Below are 16,406 nucleotides of genomic sequence, written 5' to 3'. Positions count from 1 at the left end.
TTTCAGGATTGCAAATACCGAAATACCTTAATCTAATCGTCATAAACAGTTCCCACACTCCGGACAGCTTGGCTTGACTACTTCCTTCACCACTTGCTACGTCGCGGACCTGTTTTCCTCCCTTCCCATAGCATTTTAGGATTGCAGATACCTTAATCTAACCTTCATAAACAGTTCCCACACTCCGGACAGCTCGCCTTGACTACTTCCTTCACCACTTCCTACGTCGCGGACCTGTTTCCCTCCCTTCCCATAGCATTTTAGGATTCCAGATACCTTAATCTAATAGTCCTAAACAGTTCCCACACTCCGGACGGCTCGCCTTGACTTCTTCCTTCACCACTTCCTACGTCGCGGACCTGTTTCCCTCCCTCCCTATAGCATTTTATGATTGCAGATACCTTAATCTAATCTTCATTAACAGTTCCCCCACACCGGACAGCTCGCATTTACTACTTCCTTCATCACTTCCTACGTCACGGACCTGTTTCCCTCCCTTCCCATAGCATTTTATGATTGCAAATACCTTAATCTAATCGTCATAAATAGATACCACACTCCGGACAACTCGCCTGCTTTACTATTTCCTTCACCACTTCCTACGTCGCAGACCTGTTTCCTTCCCTTCCCATAGCATTTTAGGATTGCATATACCTAGTCTAATCGTCATAAACAGATCCCGCACTGCTAGCTTTTACTAGGCTTCAAATGTATCGAGTAATCTTCAGTATAATCTTTACTCAATAGTAACAAGTGATGTTTTTGCTTTTGTACTGTATTTTGTAATTTCTAGTATACTGTGGTTAGTAGATGGCTTATTATGAACACGTGCTATAACTTCAAGTCTTTTTCCTTGTTATTTAATTCAACTAACATGGTTACTTAGCAACCCATAAGACTATTGTAAAAAAATGTGACTTTCAGTTGAATTTTTCTACGGTACGTAATTAGATTTTTGTTGGCAGTTGAAAAATATACAAAGCACATAGTGTTGTCACGGTGGTAAAGTAAATTTGCCTAATCACGGATCAAATGAATGCATGCAAGAAATGTTTACTTCTGACACTGACAGATCGAGAATTTCAAAACATTTAGCAGAAACTATAATAATGCCTTGACTATGATAAGTTCAAGTAGTAAGATTATACCAACTTTCAAAACTTTGGGACAGGTATAAAAAGAGGAAATCCACTGAACAACGTGAGAACGTTCTGATGCGGGGCATATACTGTGACTGACAGACAACACGTTATCCAACTTTCAATGATGTTTCTGCCTATTCAAAGCAGATTATGGCTGTCCAGTTGGTAACCCAGAGATTGTGGGTAACAAATGGAGCACATGAAATGGTTGATATCACCCAACTTTTCAGGATTCTCTACGGAGAAAATTCGTTTGATTAGAGGGAAGTCTCAAATCAATGAAATAAAATGACCCAAACTTAAATTAGGTACTTCACACAGGCTACACAGAAATGCAACAGTTTTCTTCAATTCTCAATGCTGGAAAAACGTTGTTGTAACATGTTAGCTCGAATTGAAGCAGATCGTTTAGCATTCATTAGAAGTTATCAGTTAAAACCGAGAGCAGAAATAATGTAGGTGAACCTTTTACGACGCAAATAGAGATATTTCAAATTAGTTTCTAACATATAGATACTCACGATGTTCATAACAGTTCAGCGCCACTCATCCTACACTCGCCATTTCATTGAAAAGTATTAAAGTATTAATATAACACGCTCTTTCCAATGAGACGTGAATGGTCAAAATTGGTTAAGAAATGGCGCAGGAGTTCAAAGGACAAATTTTGTGTTGGCGTATTAATAATATAGATAGCTACTACTATGTTCATTAGGTTGAAAAATGTACCTTTAGTTTAAAGTCAATAGGTCAACAAAAATCACACAACATAGGGTACTACTGTATGATACAAAAAACTGTTTATATTGATCTTGAGTCTCACTAATCAATATCATTCTGGTAGTCTATATAATTTTAAGATCCGGTACTACTTTTACCATCGGATTGGACCGTTAATACCCTCTAACATTGAACCAAGTATGTCCAACTTTATATATACAAAGTTAACACAGCTGTTACAGAATTGGTCAATGATGCGACCAAGTGCTGATGCATGATTTAAGTGACTATCTTTATTCCATACAACAAATGTAATGAACAAAAATCAACGAATGTAGGAATCGGCGGTTAAACTAGTAGTTTGTCATAACTTTTCTTTCATACATGTTCTACATTTGAATTTTAATCACATTATACTTTTTGTCCCACTAACTTTGGACAAAGAAATTGTAGAAAACTGCCATTTTGGAGACTTAGTTTACACAAATTTTTTGGTGGGGTACCCCCAAACCTCCCAGACCCCCCTGGTTCGCCCCCCCCCCCCTTGTGACTGTTCTAGATCTGCCACTGTATAACTGTACACGTCGCTGTGTTGTAATGAGAAGTTGTATAGCCATGCATTTTACAGGGTTTTGTTTGTGTTATCCGCCACTGTATAACTGTACACGCCGCTGTGTTGTAATGAGAAGTTGTATAGCCATGCATTTTACCTGGTTTTGTTTGTGTTAAGTTTTTATTTTTACTTATAACGACCTCCTATGAACCATAGATTTTACGTCCAACTTGACAATGACGCCATAGATGTCAAAACCGGTCGTATTATAGACGACTTTAGGATTACTTGGACAGAAAAATGTACTTTAAGACCTCTTGTATACTTACACCAGAAGGCAATACACTAAATGAGACAATATGCAGTTGGGCGCATGACATCTCAAATGTGTTAATATTTCTTAAATCTTGCCTTACACCGGATTTTGATCACTTTTCTTTCATACATGTTGTTACATTTGAATTTTAATCACATCATACTTTTGTTCTCCAACTGTACAAATGGTCCTTAAAATTGAAAAATAAGAATAAGTTAGGGAAGAGATAAATCCCACAAACGGCAATAAAATCTATAATTTTATTTTTGAAAATGCCACTTGACACATTAGCTTAACAGTAATAAATTTTTGTTTCTGTGACAAAATATTTAACAATGTTTTTAAATATACAAAATCGCTAACATTTTTAAAAGAGATAAAAACATGAGTAATGACAAGATGACTTAACATAACAGCTAAAAAGTCTACTATCACAAGAAAAGACGAGAACTTCATCACAGTCACGCGTGTGATGTTCTGATAAACTTCTGACCAGAGTGCTCATATAAAAATATTCACTTAGTAATTCACATAGGTAAAGTGTTTAATAACAGAGTATAAGATTTTGTTATCCTAAAACAGGGGTCTCCAACATTGTTTATGTAAGTGCCAGATTTTAATACCTTGGAGGCCAGACAGTATGGAATACCCACCAAGGGTAGAGGGGAGCCCTCCCTAGAAATTTTTGTAAAACGTTACTTGCAAAGTGGACATTTTAATCATTTTGACAAAGAAAAAGGTTTAATCTCTTGCTTACAATCTGAAACCCAAAGAGATTAAACTTTTTCTCTTGGGGGTTTAAAAGCAAAACCCCTTTTTCGGGTTGGTGTAATTTTGAGTTGTTATTTTCCTGTTGGTTTTTACAAAGATCTGAAAGCTTAGTCAAATAATTAAGAAAATACCTAACAGATTATTCTTAAAAGTGATTACGTGTAGAGAGATATCCCTCATCACTAAAATATAATGTGCAAAACAACCACTACAAACAAATAATGAATTGTATCAAATAAAGTTGCTACCATAACAATTACCATCAAACAAACACTTTAATTTTTCAAATTATTGTCAGTCCAATATTATTTAAGATAGAGACAGAGAAATATATTGGAAAATAAGGCCCGAAAATACGGCTACTCATATCACACATTGCCCATGCCAACACGAGCCATAGTTTGGAGTCCCCTGTCCTAAAATACAAAAGTATTTCTGATTCTAGTTAAAATCAAGTCATAAAGTATTTGACACTAATTACAAACAGGGTTTGTACAAGGCAGCAGAAAGGCAATGCTAATTGGGTTATTATTGATGCTCAAATCTTTGAATTGATTTTGTCAGAAATTCACAATCCTCTCATAAATACACACCAAACTGATGTTAATGGTTTTGTAACTGTGTTACAAAAGCTTCTATCAATTTATTTGACTCAATTATTCAAGCTACAAAGGATATTTTTGAAAACAAACATTGTTGCTATAAAAGTGCAATTAAACATCCAGAATTTTTTATGTATTTTATAATCCCCAATAGCTTAGCACGCCAATATGCTTTAACCCTGTAACAGAAACCTGATAATAGATAATAGCTATGACTTAAATACTTGAGATTGGTTTATTTATGTGATTTACATTATTTGATGATGCAAAAGGTCATAATCATTTGCCAGGCATCAATTCCTAAGACCATGCATTCTACAATGAAAGTAAATCAAATTTTGATTTTGTTTTTCAAGTTTATCAATTAAGAAGTTTGTAATAATTTAATTTGAATAACCCCCTATTTTACAATGACAGTTGGTTTGAATTAAATTTTTACTAACAAAAAACTATATCAATCATGAACATTTTAAATTCTATTTCAAATTAGACTGTAGATGAGGAAGCAATTAGTCATGAAGTTTATGCAACAAATTAATAACAATACGATGTACTAAATCTAAATGACAGGAGAAGGGTGTTGAGATCAGGCAACTACTGGTTCTCCTGGACCATAATACTTCAATACTACAAGCTCAAACATCAATGGTTTTCTTGTTTCAAAAAGTATCAAGACAAAGTTTTGTCGATCTCCCTATGTTACAAAAGTTATGCGTTAAATAGTGAAATATTCAACTTGAAAATCTGCTAAGATGAGGTTTAGATAAAGTGAGATGAGAATAAATAAATCTGAAATGATAATGAAAATTAATTGAAATAATGTAAACCCTTTGGCCTTTACAGTGATTCTTACTAGGCAGGATTTTTTGTTTATAATTATTAGGTCTTATACAAACCAGTATGGTAAAATGCTAAGAAAAACATCGGAACAAGAGAAAAATAACCAGGTATACATTAGAAATTTAGTATTGACTTTCCAAAGACCAATTTAAATATGAAACAATCTACGTTCAAAAGTAAACTATCAATGATGTGATTGTGTTTCTGCAGAAAAATGATTTCTTTTTAGATTATGGTCATTGCAAAGTTTTGACCAACAGTCAATAGGAATGAAAGACACTTCTTTAATTTTCTGGGCCATTTTTCTGCTTTACAATCTGTATAGCTTATTTTTAAGTTTATTGTTTGGGAGCAAAATTTACTAGCATACTGTTTGGTACACGTCTTAACACATAAAAAAAGAGTATTGATTAAAATTAGCGCATTCTAAAATATAAATCTTCACGTACAAAACACATTATGACCAGGCTTAAATCGTACGCCACAAATCACATTTTGAAACTAAATCATATAATGACCCTTAAAATCGAATTGGTTAACATAGTTCTATACACAAGATGTTGTAGGCACTGTGTTACGTCATGTATCTCATGATGACTCGAAGTGCGTACAGTAACTCTGCCTGCATACGAGCTTCTAACACCATTATGTTCACATGGACCTGAAAATGTAGACAAGAGTATGTAGACCTTCACATTATACAAACATCTTAAATATAGAGAATAAGGCCTGAAAGATCTAGTATAATGACTATAAGCATCAAAAGTTTGATCCATAATCTAAAGATAATTATTTGATCTTTTATAATAGATTTATCTGGGTTAAAAGTTATGAGTCTTTCTTTTATGATTTTTGGCATAGGAACAGCTGTCAAAAACACTCTTCTATAATGAAAAGCAACAAGTGCAATTGCTGCTTATAGAACAACTAGCTGTACCCGCGGGCTTTGCCCCGTTTAACTTCATAAGTATTCGCATGGCCCAATCACGTCCTGGTTGAAGTTCGTTCGCTACGCTCACTCACCTTTAGGTTGGAGCTTGTTCGCTGCGCTCACTTGCCTTCACATTAGCTCATTCGCTACGCTAACTCAACTCCAGGTTGAAGTTCGTTCGCTACGCTCACTCACCTTTTGGTTGCAAATTAGCTGTTGTCATAAATAAAAAAAAATAATGGTGCTGCACTCTGTTCTTGTAACTTTAATGCTATTGAACATCATAGAACAGAACCAACTTGTTTAATTGAAACAGCTGTTAAGATTTATTAATTCCTTATAAATATGAAAAATCATAAGGTTAACATGGGAAACTCCAGAGCAAATAGGGCGGAGCCCGAAAGCCCTATCAGAATAAAAACTACTTAGTTTTCCTATTTAATGCCCAAAGAATCGGTGTACCGAATTTCAGCCTCCTAGGTAAATGGGAAGTGGGAGAATTAGTGATGAGTGAGTGAGTGAGTGAGTGAGTCAGTGAGTCAGTGAGGGCTTTGCCTTTAGATTATTAATAATTGCTGTAACCATCCTGTAACATACTGCAGAACAAACTCCAGGAAACACCAAATGCTGCAATTTTTGTTTAGCTCTACAAATATCCCTTTTAAATGTACTCGAAAAACCTGCATGCTGTTGTGGATGTTGTTCCAAGACTCAGATTACTCACTCTTTATTGTTTGAACTATACAATACTGATTTGTCAAAAATAGCGGAATACTGAAATTTTTGAATAGAATTAGCAGTTTTACCTCCAACACAAAATAGTCTCTGGAGATCATTAGAAGAACAGCACTAGTTTGTCTCAAGAAGTACTGTATGTTGTGACATCACTGGTGGCAACTATTACATGTGACATTTGTAAGCAAAGGTGGTATGTGGATTTTGTTAATTCAAGATTATGGTAGGGTCCAGTAAAATGCATTAGGTCAATCCCCAAAGTAATTTAGTTCCGAACTTTGAATTAATTAACTGCTGAATTTACAATAATAACCGTAACCCAAACAGTTTTACAGTAAAGATTTAAGAACTAACATCCTGTGTTTAATACAAATAAAGTATTAACATCAGTACAAAATTGGTAATTATTGGTGCATTCATTACTAGGACAATAATTAATCTAAAAAAAAAAATGTTTAAAATACCTGATTCTCGCCTTATGGTCCAAGGTTTGTCCTACTGTATTATGTGTATTTCGGCATGAACGCCATTGTTGGATCCATAACTAATAACTATTCTTCCCTGAATGAAATGAAGGTTAGGAACTAGTATATAAGGAATGTTATACAGATCCGACGATGGCATTCGTGACAAAAGAAGCATAATCCAGTTGGACAAACCTTGGACCACAGGGCAACAATAATGTGTTTAATCTTTTTTTTCAATTGTCAATCAGTTGGTCTGGGAACACCACAACCAAAAATGAAGGACAATAATTAATTGTTGGAAGAATGCTGGTTTCCCCATTTAGGTTGATTCACAAATATCAGTTCAGTCACCATTCCATCACAGTTCAGTCTCAGTTGTATCCGCAATTTCTCAGTCAAACCGTCAGGTTTTAGTCAGTCTTCCATCACTTTATTTCCAGTGATGTTACAAACATACAAAAAATTAAAACACAATATTCTATCAAATTTTCTTTGTCCATCTTGATGATACTAATAATAGAAACACAATAATTTAAATATAAAAAATAATATTTTCGAACCTCAAACTCGTCTGTCAGGCAACAATCCAAAAATATCGGTGAGAAGAAATCTGAAATTGACTGACTGACGCCAGCAGAGCGACTGATGGAACTGCATCGGATCAGTGTAGAAAGCGCAATAGAAAATCTATTAACGGTAAAGAATAATTTTTTTTTACTGTGACGTGACTGACCTGCTACGTACCGTAACTAATATGTGTGAATTGACCTTTAGTACAGTAGATTAACAACATAGATTGTTTACCTTCTCACTGTGTTTAAACTCTCTAAGGACCCTGTCATAATCAGCCTTGGTTGTGCGCTCGGGGAAACAACAAGTTGATTTGATAAAGGATTTCAGAGACCTCTCCAGCAGATGGTTCACTTCTCCATAGTTGTAGTCGTCATGCCTGGAACAACAGGGATAGATAACTGAAATACCGGTATATAACATTCTAAACAAAGAAAAACATTTTACTTGTGTACAGTGCTTGATTTCTAAAACTTGAGGTACCTAAAAAGTATTATAGTTCTAATCTACCTAGAACCATGACTTTTCTCCCCATCCTACTTATTACCCTCTGACCATAGACAATTGTGTGATAGCAAATACTACACAGCATCCATATTTATTTATAAAATATTGTTTTCTGAAAAATAGTTTGTAACTTTAACTTTTTCTTTAATTGTGTGATGATCTGAATCTAGCTCTGTGGACAGCTTCTTTATGGAAATCTATACCTAAATCCCTGCCCATTTAAAAAGAAATTGGGACGAATCTAGAAATTTGCTTAGTTATGCTACTACAAGAAACAAGAAAATTTATTTATTTTTCAAAGAAAAGTTGGCGGTTTTTTCAACCTTGCATTTGCCCGTCCACATACGCGTGGAACGTATCCAGCAAAGCAAAAGATGAGCCAGTACAGTACATACAGACATTCCTGCCTTGGATTCGTAGTCTGTCACGCAAACCGACTTGGCCACCGTCCCACCTAAATCTGTGTTGTAAAACGTTTTGGTTATATTAAAAAAAACTATATGGATCAACGTTTTGGCTGTTTACATATTATTCAGTGCTTCCACAAGGAAATACTTTATCTTATGGGCTTAGTTTTAGCTTTCTAACTGGGATGGATGGAAAGGTCTGCTGAGGAATTTTAATTTTAATATTGAGTTACAATCTTTTAGCGAATTTCCCTATAGGGAAGTAGCTATTACCGTAGGTCTCATGGTAAGACCTAAGCCCGGGACCGATTTACTTTTTCATTTTGATGTCCCCAGAGGCCAAAAACACCATTCGTTCAAATTTTTATATATCTATATATAGAGATATATATATATATATATATATATATATGTCCATCCGCACGATAACTTGAGTAATTTTTGTCCGATTTTGGTAAAATTTGGTTTGAAGGTGTAAGGCGGGATAAACTTGAATGAGTTCGCGAACCAGCATGATCAGACTATGGGAACGGGGGTTTATGGGGGGTTTTATGGGGTAAAAATAGGTTTTTCCCATTTTTGACCCTAAAAACACAAAATTTCACAATTTCTTTTTAAACCATTTTGTAGAGCTTAAAAAAACAAATAATTTAGTATATTGAAGCGTTATTATGCGCCTAATTGTTACGGAGAAAATTCAAAAAAATTGTAATTTTAAAATTCCCATGTTAGTCTTATGGAGAAGAAGTCAACTGTTGTAGTTTGCTTGTTTATGAACATATTTTGATCAAATTTGGAAAATACATGAATTTCTTACTAAACCGCAGTACCTATTAATATTTTACATAAAAAAAAACTTTTTTACCCTCCCTGTTGCAGCAAACCTAAGTAGGTACTCATTAAACTAATTCTGTTTAAATAGGGAATAAATGTGATATTTTTAAGGAGACATTTTAGTTTAAATCCAATCAGGCAAATGGAAATTCGCTAAGTCTGCAGGTTTGCTGCGGCGGGGGTATTTAGAATTTAGGCATTTCAAGCAATCTATTTAGGTTTTTAAGCACATTTAGAAAGTTTTTACATACCTACTTAAATACAATACTTTTACAAGCTTAAATATTAATTATATAATTTAAATCTATTGTTTTGTTTATTTCTACTGCCAATGTTTAGGGTGGCAAAAAAATTGTTTGGGACTTTTCTGGTAGGAATTGCTAGCTGTAATCAGGCCAATACTGTGACTGCACTCACATGATGCCGAACATACAGTGGATGTAGTTCCAGATGGCACGACGGAACCGTGATGTGTCTACATCCCTGCGACCTCCCATCGTGTAGTACGTCAGGTTGTAGGCTGTTTTGAACTTGTCATCCAGCAAGTTGCCTACATCATTGTACAGACGGTTCACTAGGGAGTAACCTTGGTCATCCCACGAGTAGTCCTGAAACACAAGGACCATTGGACATAGGGATCACGATCACATGTTGTAGTAGATCCAGGATCAACCGCAAGTTGCCTACGTCATTGTACAGACGTTTAACTAAGGTCATCCCACAAGTAGTCCTGAAACACAAGGACCATTGGACATAAGGAATACGTATTGTAGTAGGTCCAGGATCAACGGCAAGTTGCCTACGTCATTGTACAGACGGTTCACTAGGGTCATCCCACGAGTAGTCCTGAAACACAAGGGCCATTGGACATAAGGATTACATGTTGTAGTAGATCCAGGATCAACGGCAAGTTGCCTACGTCATTGTACAGACGGTTGACTAGGGTCATCCCACGAGTAGTCCTGAAACACAAGGGCCATTGGACATAAGGAATACGTATTGTAGTAGGTCCAGGATCAACGGCAAGTTGCCTACGTCATTGTACAGACGGTTGACTAGGGTCATCCCACGAGTAGTCCTGAAACACAAGGACCATTGGACATAAGGAATACGTATTGTAGTAGGTCCAGGATCAACGGCAAGTTGCCTACGTCATTGTACAGACGGTTCACTAGGGAGTAACCTTGGTCATCCCACGAGTAGTCCTGAAACACAAGGAGCATTGGACATAAGGATTACATGTTGTAGTAGATCCAGGATCAACCGCAAGTTGCCTACGTCATTGTACAGACGGTTCACAAGGGTCATCCCACGAGTAGTCCTGAAACACAAGGACCATTGGACATAAGGATTACATGTTGTAGTAGATCCAGGATCAATGGCAAGTTGCCTACGTCATTGTACAGACGGTTCACTAGGGTCATCCCACGAGTAGTCCTGAAACACAAGGACCATTGGACATAAGGAATACATATTGTAGTAGGATCCAGGATCAATGGCAAGTTGCCTATGTCATTTGAGGACGGTTCACAAGGGTCATCCCACGAGTAGTCCTGAAACACAAGGACCATTGGACATAAGGATTACATGTTGTAGTAGATCCAGGATCATTGGCAAGTTGCCTACGTCATTGTACAGACGGTTCACTAGGGTCATCCCACGAGTAGTCCTGAAACACAAGGAGCATTGGACATAAGGATTACATGTTGTAGTAGATCCAGGATCAATGGCAAGTTGCCTACGTCATTGTACAGACGGTTCACTAGGGTCATCCCACGAGTAGTCCTGAAACACAAGGGCCATTGGACATAAGGATTACATGTTGTAGTAGATCCAGGATCAACCGCAAGTTGCCTACGTCATTGTACAGACGGTTCACTAGGGAGTAACCTTGGTCATCCCACGAGTAGTCCTAAAACACAAGGACCATTGGACATAAGGAATACATATTGTAGTAGGATCCAGGATCAATGGCAAGTTGCCTACGTCATTGTACAGACGGTTCACAAGGGTCATCCCACGAGTAGTCCTGAAACACAAGGACCATTGGACATAAGGATTACATGTTGTAGTAGATCCAGGATCAATGGCAAGTTGCCTACGTCATTGTACAGACGGTTCACTAGGGTCATCCCACGAGTAGTCCTGAAACACAAGGACCATTGGACATAAGGAATACATATTGTAGTAGGATCCAGGATCAATGGCAAGTTGCCTATGTCATTTGAGGACGGTTCACAAGGGTCATCCCACGAGTAGTCCTGAAACACAAGGACCATTGGACATAAGGATTACATGTTGTAGTAGATCCAGGATCAATGGCAAGTTGCCTACGTCATTGTACAGACGGTTCACTAGGGTCATCCCACGAGTAGTCCTGAAACACAAGGAGCATTGGACATAAGGATTACATGTTGTAGTAGATCCAGGATCAATGGCAAGTTGCCTACGTCATTGTACAGACGGTTCACTAGGGTCATCCCACGAGTAGTCCTGAAACACAAGGACCATTGGACATAAGGATTACATGTTGTAGTAGATCCAGGATCAATGGCAAGTTGCCTACGTCATTGTACAGACGGTTCACAAGGGTCATCCCACGAGTAGTCCTGAAACACAAGGGCCATTGGACATAAGGATTACATGTTGTAGTAGATCCAGGATCAATGGCAAGTTGCCTACGTCATTGTACAGACGGTTCACAAGGGTCATCCCACGAGTAGTCCTGAAACACAAGGACCATTGGACATAAGGATTACATGTTGTAGTAGATCCAGGATCAATGGCAAGTTGCCTACGTCATTGTACAGACGGTTCACTAGGGTCATCCCACGAGTAGTCCTGAAACACAAGGAGCATTGGACATAAGGATTACATGTTGTAGTAGATCCAGGATCAATGGCAAGTTGCCTACGTCATTGTACAGACGGTTCACTAGGGTCATCCCACGAGTAGTCCTGAAACACAAGGACCATTGGACATAAGGATTACATGTTGTAGTAGATCCAGGATCAATGGCAAGTTGCCTACGTCATTGTACAGACGGTTCACTAGGGTCATCCCACGAGTAGTCCTGAAACACAAGGAGCATTGGACATAAGGATTACATGTTGTAGTAGATCCAGGATCAATGGCAAGTTGCCTACGTCATTGTACAGACGGTTCACTAGGGTCATCCCACGAGTAGTCCTGAAACACAAGGACCATTGGACATAAGGAATACATATTGTAGTAGGATCCAGGATCAATGGCAAGTTGCCTACGTCATTGTACAGACGGTTCACTAGGGTCATCCCACGAGTAGTCCTGAAACACAAGGGCCATTGGACATAAGGATTACATGTTGTAGTAGATCCAGGATCAATGGCAAGTTGCCTACGTCATTGTACAGACGGTTCACAAGGGTCATCCCACGAGTAGTCCTGAAACACAAGGACCATTGGACATAAGGATTACATGTTGTAGTAGATCCAGGATCAATGGCAAGTTGCCTACGTCATTGTACAGACGGTTCACTAGGGTCATCCCACGAGTAGTCCTGAAACACAAGGGCCATTGGACATAAGGATTACATGTTGTAGTAGATCCAGGATCAATGGCAAGTTGCCTACGTCATTGTACAGACGGTTCACTAGGGTCATCCCACGAGTAGTCCTGAAACACAAGGACCATTGGACATAAGGATTACATGTTGTAGTAGATCCAGGATCAATGGCAAGTTGCCTACGTCATTGTACAGACGGTTCACTAGGGTCATCCCACGAGTAGTCCTGAAACACAAGGACCATTGGACATAAGGAATACATATTGTAGTAGGATCCAGGATCAATGGCAAGTTGCCTACGTCATTTGAGGACGGTTCACAAGGGTCATCCCACGAGTAGTCCTGAAACACAAGGACCATTGGACATAAGGATTACATGTTGTAGTAGATCCAGGATCAATGGCAAGTTGCCTACGTCATTGTACAGACGGTTCACTAGGGTCATCCCACGAGAAGTCCTGAAACACAAGGAGCATTGGACATAAGGATTACATGTTGTAGTAGATCCAGGATCAATGGCAAGTTGCCTACGTCATTGTACAGACGGTTCACTAGGGTCATCCCACGAGTAGTCCTGAAACACAAGGACCATTGGACATAAGGATTACATGTTGTAGTAGATCCAGGATCATTGGCAAGTTGCCTACGTCATTGTACAGACGGTTCACTAGGGTCATCCCACGAGTAGTCCTGAAACACATGGGCCATTGGACATAAGGATTACATGTTGTAGTAGATCCAGGATCAATGGCAAGTTGCCTACGTCATTGTACAGACGGTTCACTAGGGTCATCCCACGAGTAGTCCTGAAACACAAGGACCATTGGACATAAGGATTACATGTTGTAGTAGATCCAGGATCAATGGCAAGTTGCCTACGTCATTGTACAGACGGTTCACAAGGGTCATCCCACGAGTAGTCCTGAAACACAAGGACCATTGGACATAAGGATTACATGTTGTAGTAGATCCAGGATCAATGGCAAGTTGCCTACGTCATTGTACAGACAGTTCACTAGGGTCATCCCACGAGTAGTCCTGAAACACAAGGACCATTGGACATAAGGATTACATGTTGTAGTAGATCCAGGATCAATGGCAAGTTGCCTACGTCATTGTACAGACGGTTCACTAGGGTCATCCCAAGAGTAGTCCTGAAACACAAGGACCATTGGACATAAGGATTACATGTTGTAGTAGATCCAGGATCAATGGCAAGTTGCCTACGTCATTGTACAGACGGTTCACTAGGGTCATCCCACGAGTAGTCCTGAAACACAAGGAGCATTGGACATAAGGATTACATGTTGTAGTAGATCCAGGATCAATGGCAAGTTGCCTACGTCATTGTACAGACGGTTCACTAGGGTCATCCCACGAGTAGTCCTGAAACACAAGGACCATTGGACATAAGGAATACATATTGTAGTAGGATCCAGGATCAATGGCAAGTTGCCTACGTCATTGTACAGACGGTTCACTAGGGTCATCCCACGAGTAGTCCTGAAACACAAGGGCCATTGGACATAAGGATTACATGTTGTAGTAGATCCAGGATCAATGGCAAGTTGCCTACGTCATTGTACAGACGGTTCACAAGGGTCATCCCACGAGTAGTCCTGAAACACAAGGACCATTGGACATAAGGATTACATGTTGTAGTAGATCCAGGATCAATGGCAAGTTGCCTACGTCATTGTACAGACGGTTCACTAGGGTCATCCCACGAGTAGTCCTGAAACACAAGGGCCATTGGACATAAGGATTACATGTTGTAGTAGATCCAGGATCAATGGCAAGTTGCCTACGTCATTGTACAGACGGTTCACTAGGGTCATCCCACGAGTAGTCCTGAAACACAAGGACCATTGGACATAAGGATTACATGTTGTAGTAGATCCAGGATCAATGGCAAGTTGCCTACGTCATTGTACAGACGGTTCACTAGGGTCATCCCACGAGTAGTCCTGAAACACAAGGACCATTGGACATAAGGAATACATATTGTAGTAGGATCCAGGATCAATGGCAAGTTGCCTACGTCATTTGAGGACGGTTCACAAGGGTCATCCCACGAGTAGTCCTGAAACACAAGGACCATTGGACATAAGGATTACATGTTGTAGTAGATCCAGGATCAATGGCAAGTTGCCTACGTCATTGTACAGACGGTTCACTAGGGTCATCCCACGAGTAGTCCTGAAACACAAGGAGCATTGGACATAAGGATTACATGTTGTAGTAGATCCAGGATCAATGGCAAGTTGCCTACGTCATTGTACAGACGGTTCACTAGGGTCATCCCACGAGTAGTCCTGAAACACAAGGACCATTGGACATAAGGATTACATGTTGTAGTAGATCCAGGATCAATGGCAAGTTGCCTACGTCATTGTACAGACGGTTCACTAGGGTCATCCCACGAGTAGTCCTGAAACACATGGGCCATTGGACATAAGGATTACATGTTGTAGTAGATCCAGGATCAATGGCAAGTTGCCTACGTCATTGTACAGACGGTTCACTAGGGTCATCCCACGAGTAGTCCTGAAACACAAGGACCATTGGACATAAGGATTACATGTTGTAGTAGATCCAGGATCAATGGCAAGTTGCCTACGTCATTGTACAGACGGTTCACAAGGGTCATCCCACGAGTAGTCCTGAAACACAAGGACCATTGGACATAAGGATTACATGTTGTAGTAGATCCAGGATCAATGGCAAGTTGCCTACGTCATTGTACAGACAGTTCACTAGGGTCATCCCACGAGTAGTCCTGAAACACAAGGACCATTGGACATAAGGATTACATGTTGTAGTAGATCCAGGATCAATGGCAAGTTGCCTACGTCATTGTACAGACGATTCACTAGGGTCATCCCACGAGTAGTCCTGAAACACAAGGGCCATTGGACATAAGGATCACTTGTTACAGTAGACCCAAGATAAACTGCTGCTCAGGTTAATTGCCTCGATTCGGGCAAAAATAGAGGTTAGTATAACCTTTATAATATAACAGTCTTGGCTTATTACACAGTTATATGTTATATTTGAGATTTTTTCTGCGTTTCAAATAATTAGTGTACATTTATCGATATTTTCCAATGTTGTATATTTATTTCTTTAGATGGGGTAACAAATCAAACATATTTCCACGTAGGCAATAAAATGTCTACAATTTGTAGTACACTTGGTTTTGTCGGTTATAAATTTGAAGAAAAGTACCAGCACTCTACTTTTGAAATATGTGTGAAAAATGTAACACAAATTTTAGTATGTCAACTCTTGCAGCAAAAAAATCACCCCTAAGGATTTTTATTTATTTATTTTATGCAAAATCCCCTTCTTCTTGTCTACAAAATGAGTACGTAGTAAATGTTAATATTGTATAATAAACAAGAGTGTATATGCCACGGTGGCCTGCCGCAGCTCAGAGCGAGAGCGCCCATCCAGGAGTACAACAT

The 16,406-nt window shown here is 38.7% G+C and overlaps 1 protein-coding gene across 1 annotated transcript in view; it reads right to left on the bottom strand.

Annotated features, from left to right (window-relative positions):
- Window positions 1-2,969: 2,969 nt before the first annotated feature.
- The window catches only part of LOC128986251 (sestrin homolog), a 58,932-nt gene continuing 45,495 nt past the window's right edge, over window positions 2,970-16,406 (bottom strand). Inside the window, exons 5-7 of the mRNA XM_054406508.1 lie at window positions 9,813-10,003; window positions 7,882-8,026; window positions 2,970-5,605 (exon numbers count right to left, since the gene is read on the bottom strand). Of these exons, the coding sequence (XP_054262483.1) occupies window positions 5,519-5,605; window positions 7,882-8,026; window positions 9,813-10,003 (423 nt within the window). The 3' untranslated portion in view covers window positions 2,970-5,518. The remainder of the gene's footprint in view (window positions 5,606-7,881; window positions 8,027-9,812; window positions 10,004-16,406) is intronic.

The sequence above is a fragment of the Macrosteles quadrilineatus genome, unplaced genomic scaffold, assembly GCF_028750875.1.
Source record: "Macrosteles quadrilineatus isolate MER2022 unplaced genomic scaffold, UCM_ALF_1.0 Scaffold_2__2_contigs__length_208266976, whole genome shotgun sequence".
Taxonomy (NCBI): domain Eukaryota; kingdom Metazoa; phylum Arthropoda; class Insecta; order Hemiptera; family Cicadellidae; genus Macrosteles; species Macrosteles quadrilineatus.
The sequence above is the reverse complement of the archived record's forward strand: the minus strand, read 5'-3'. Positions and strand labels throughout refer to the sequence as shown.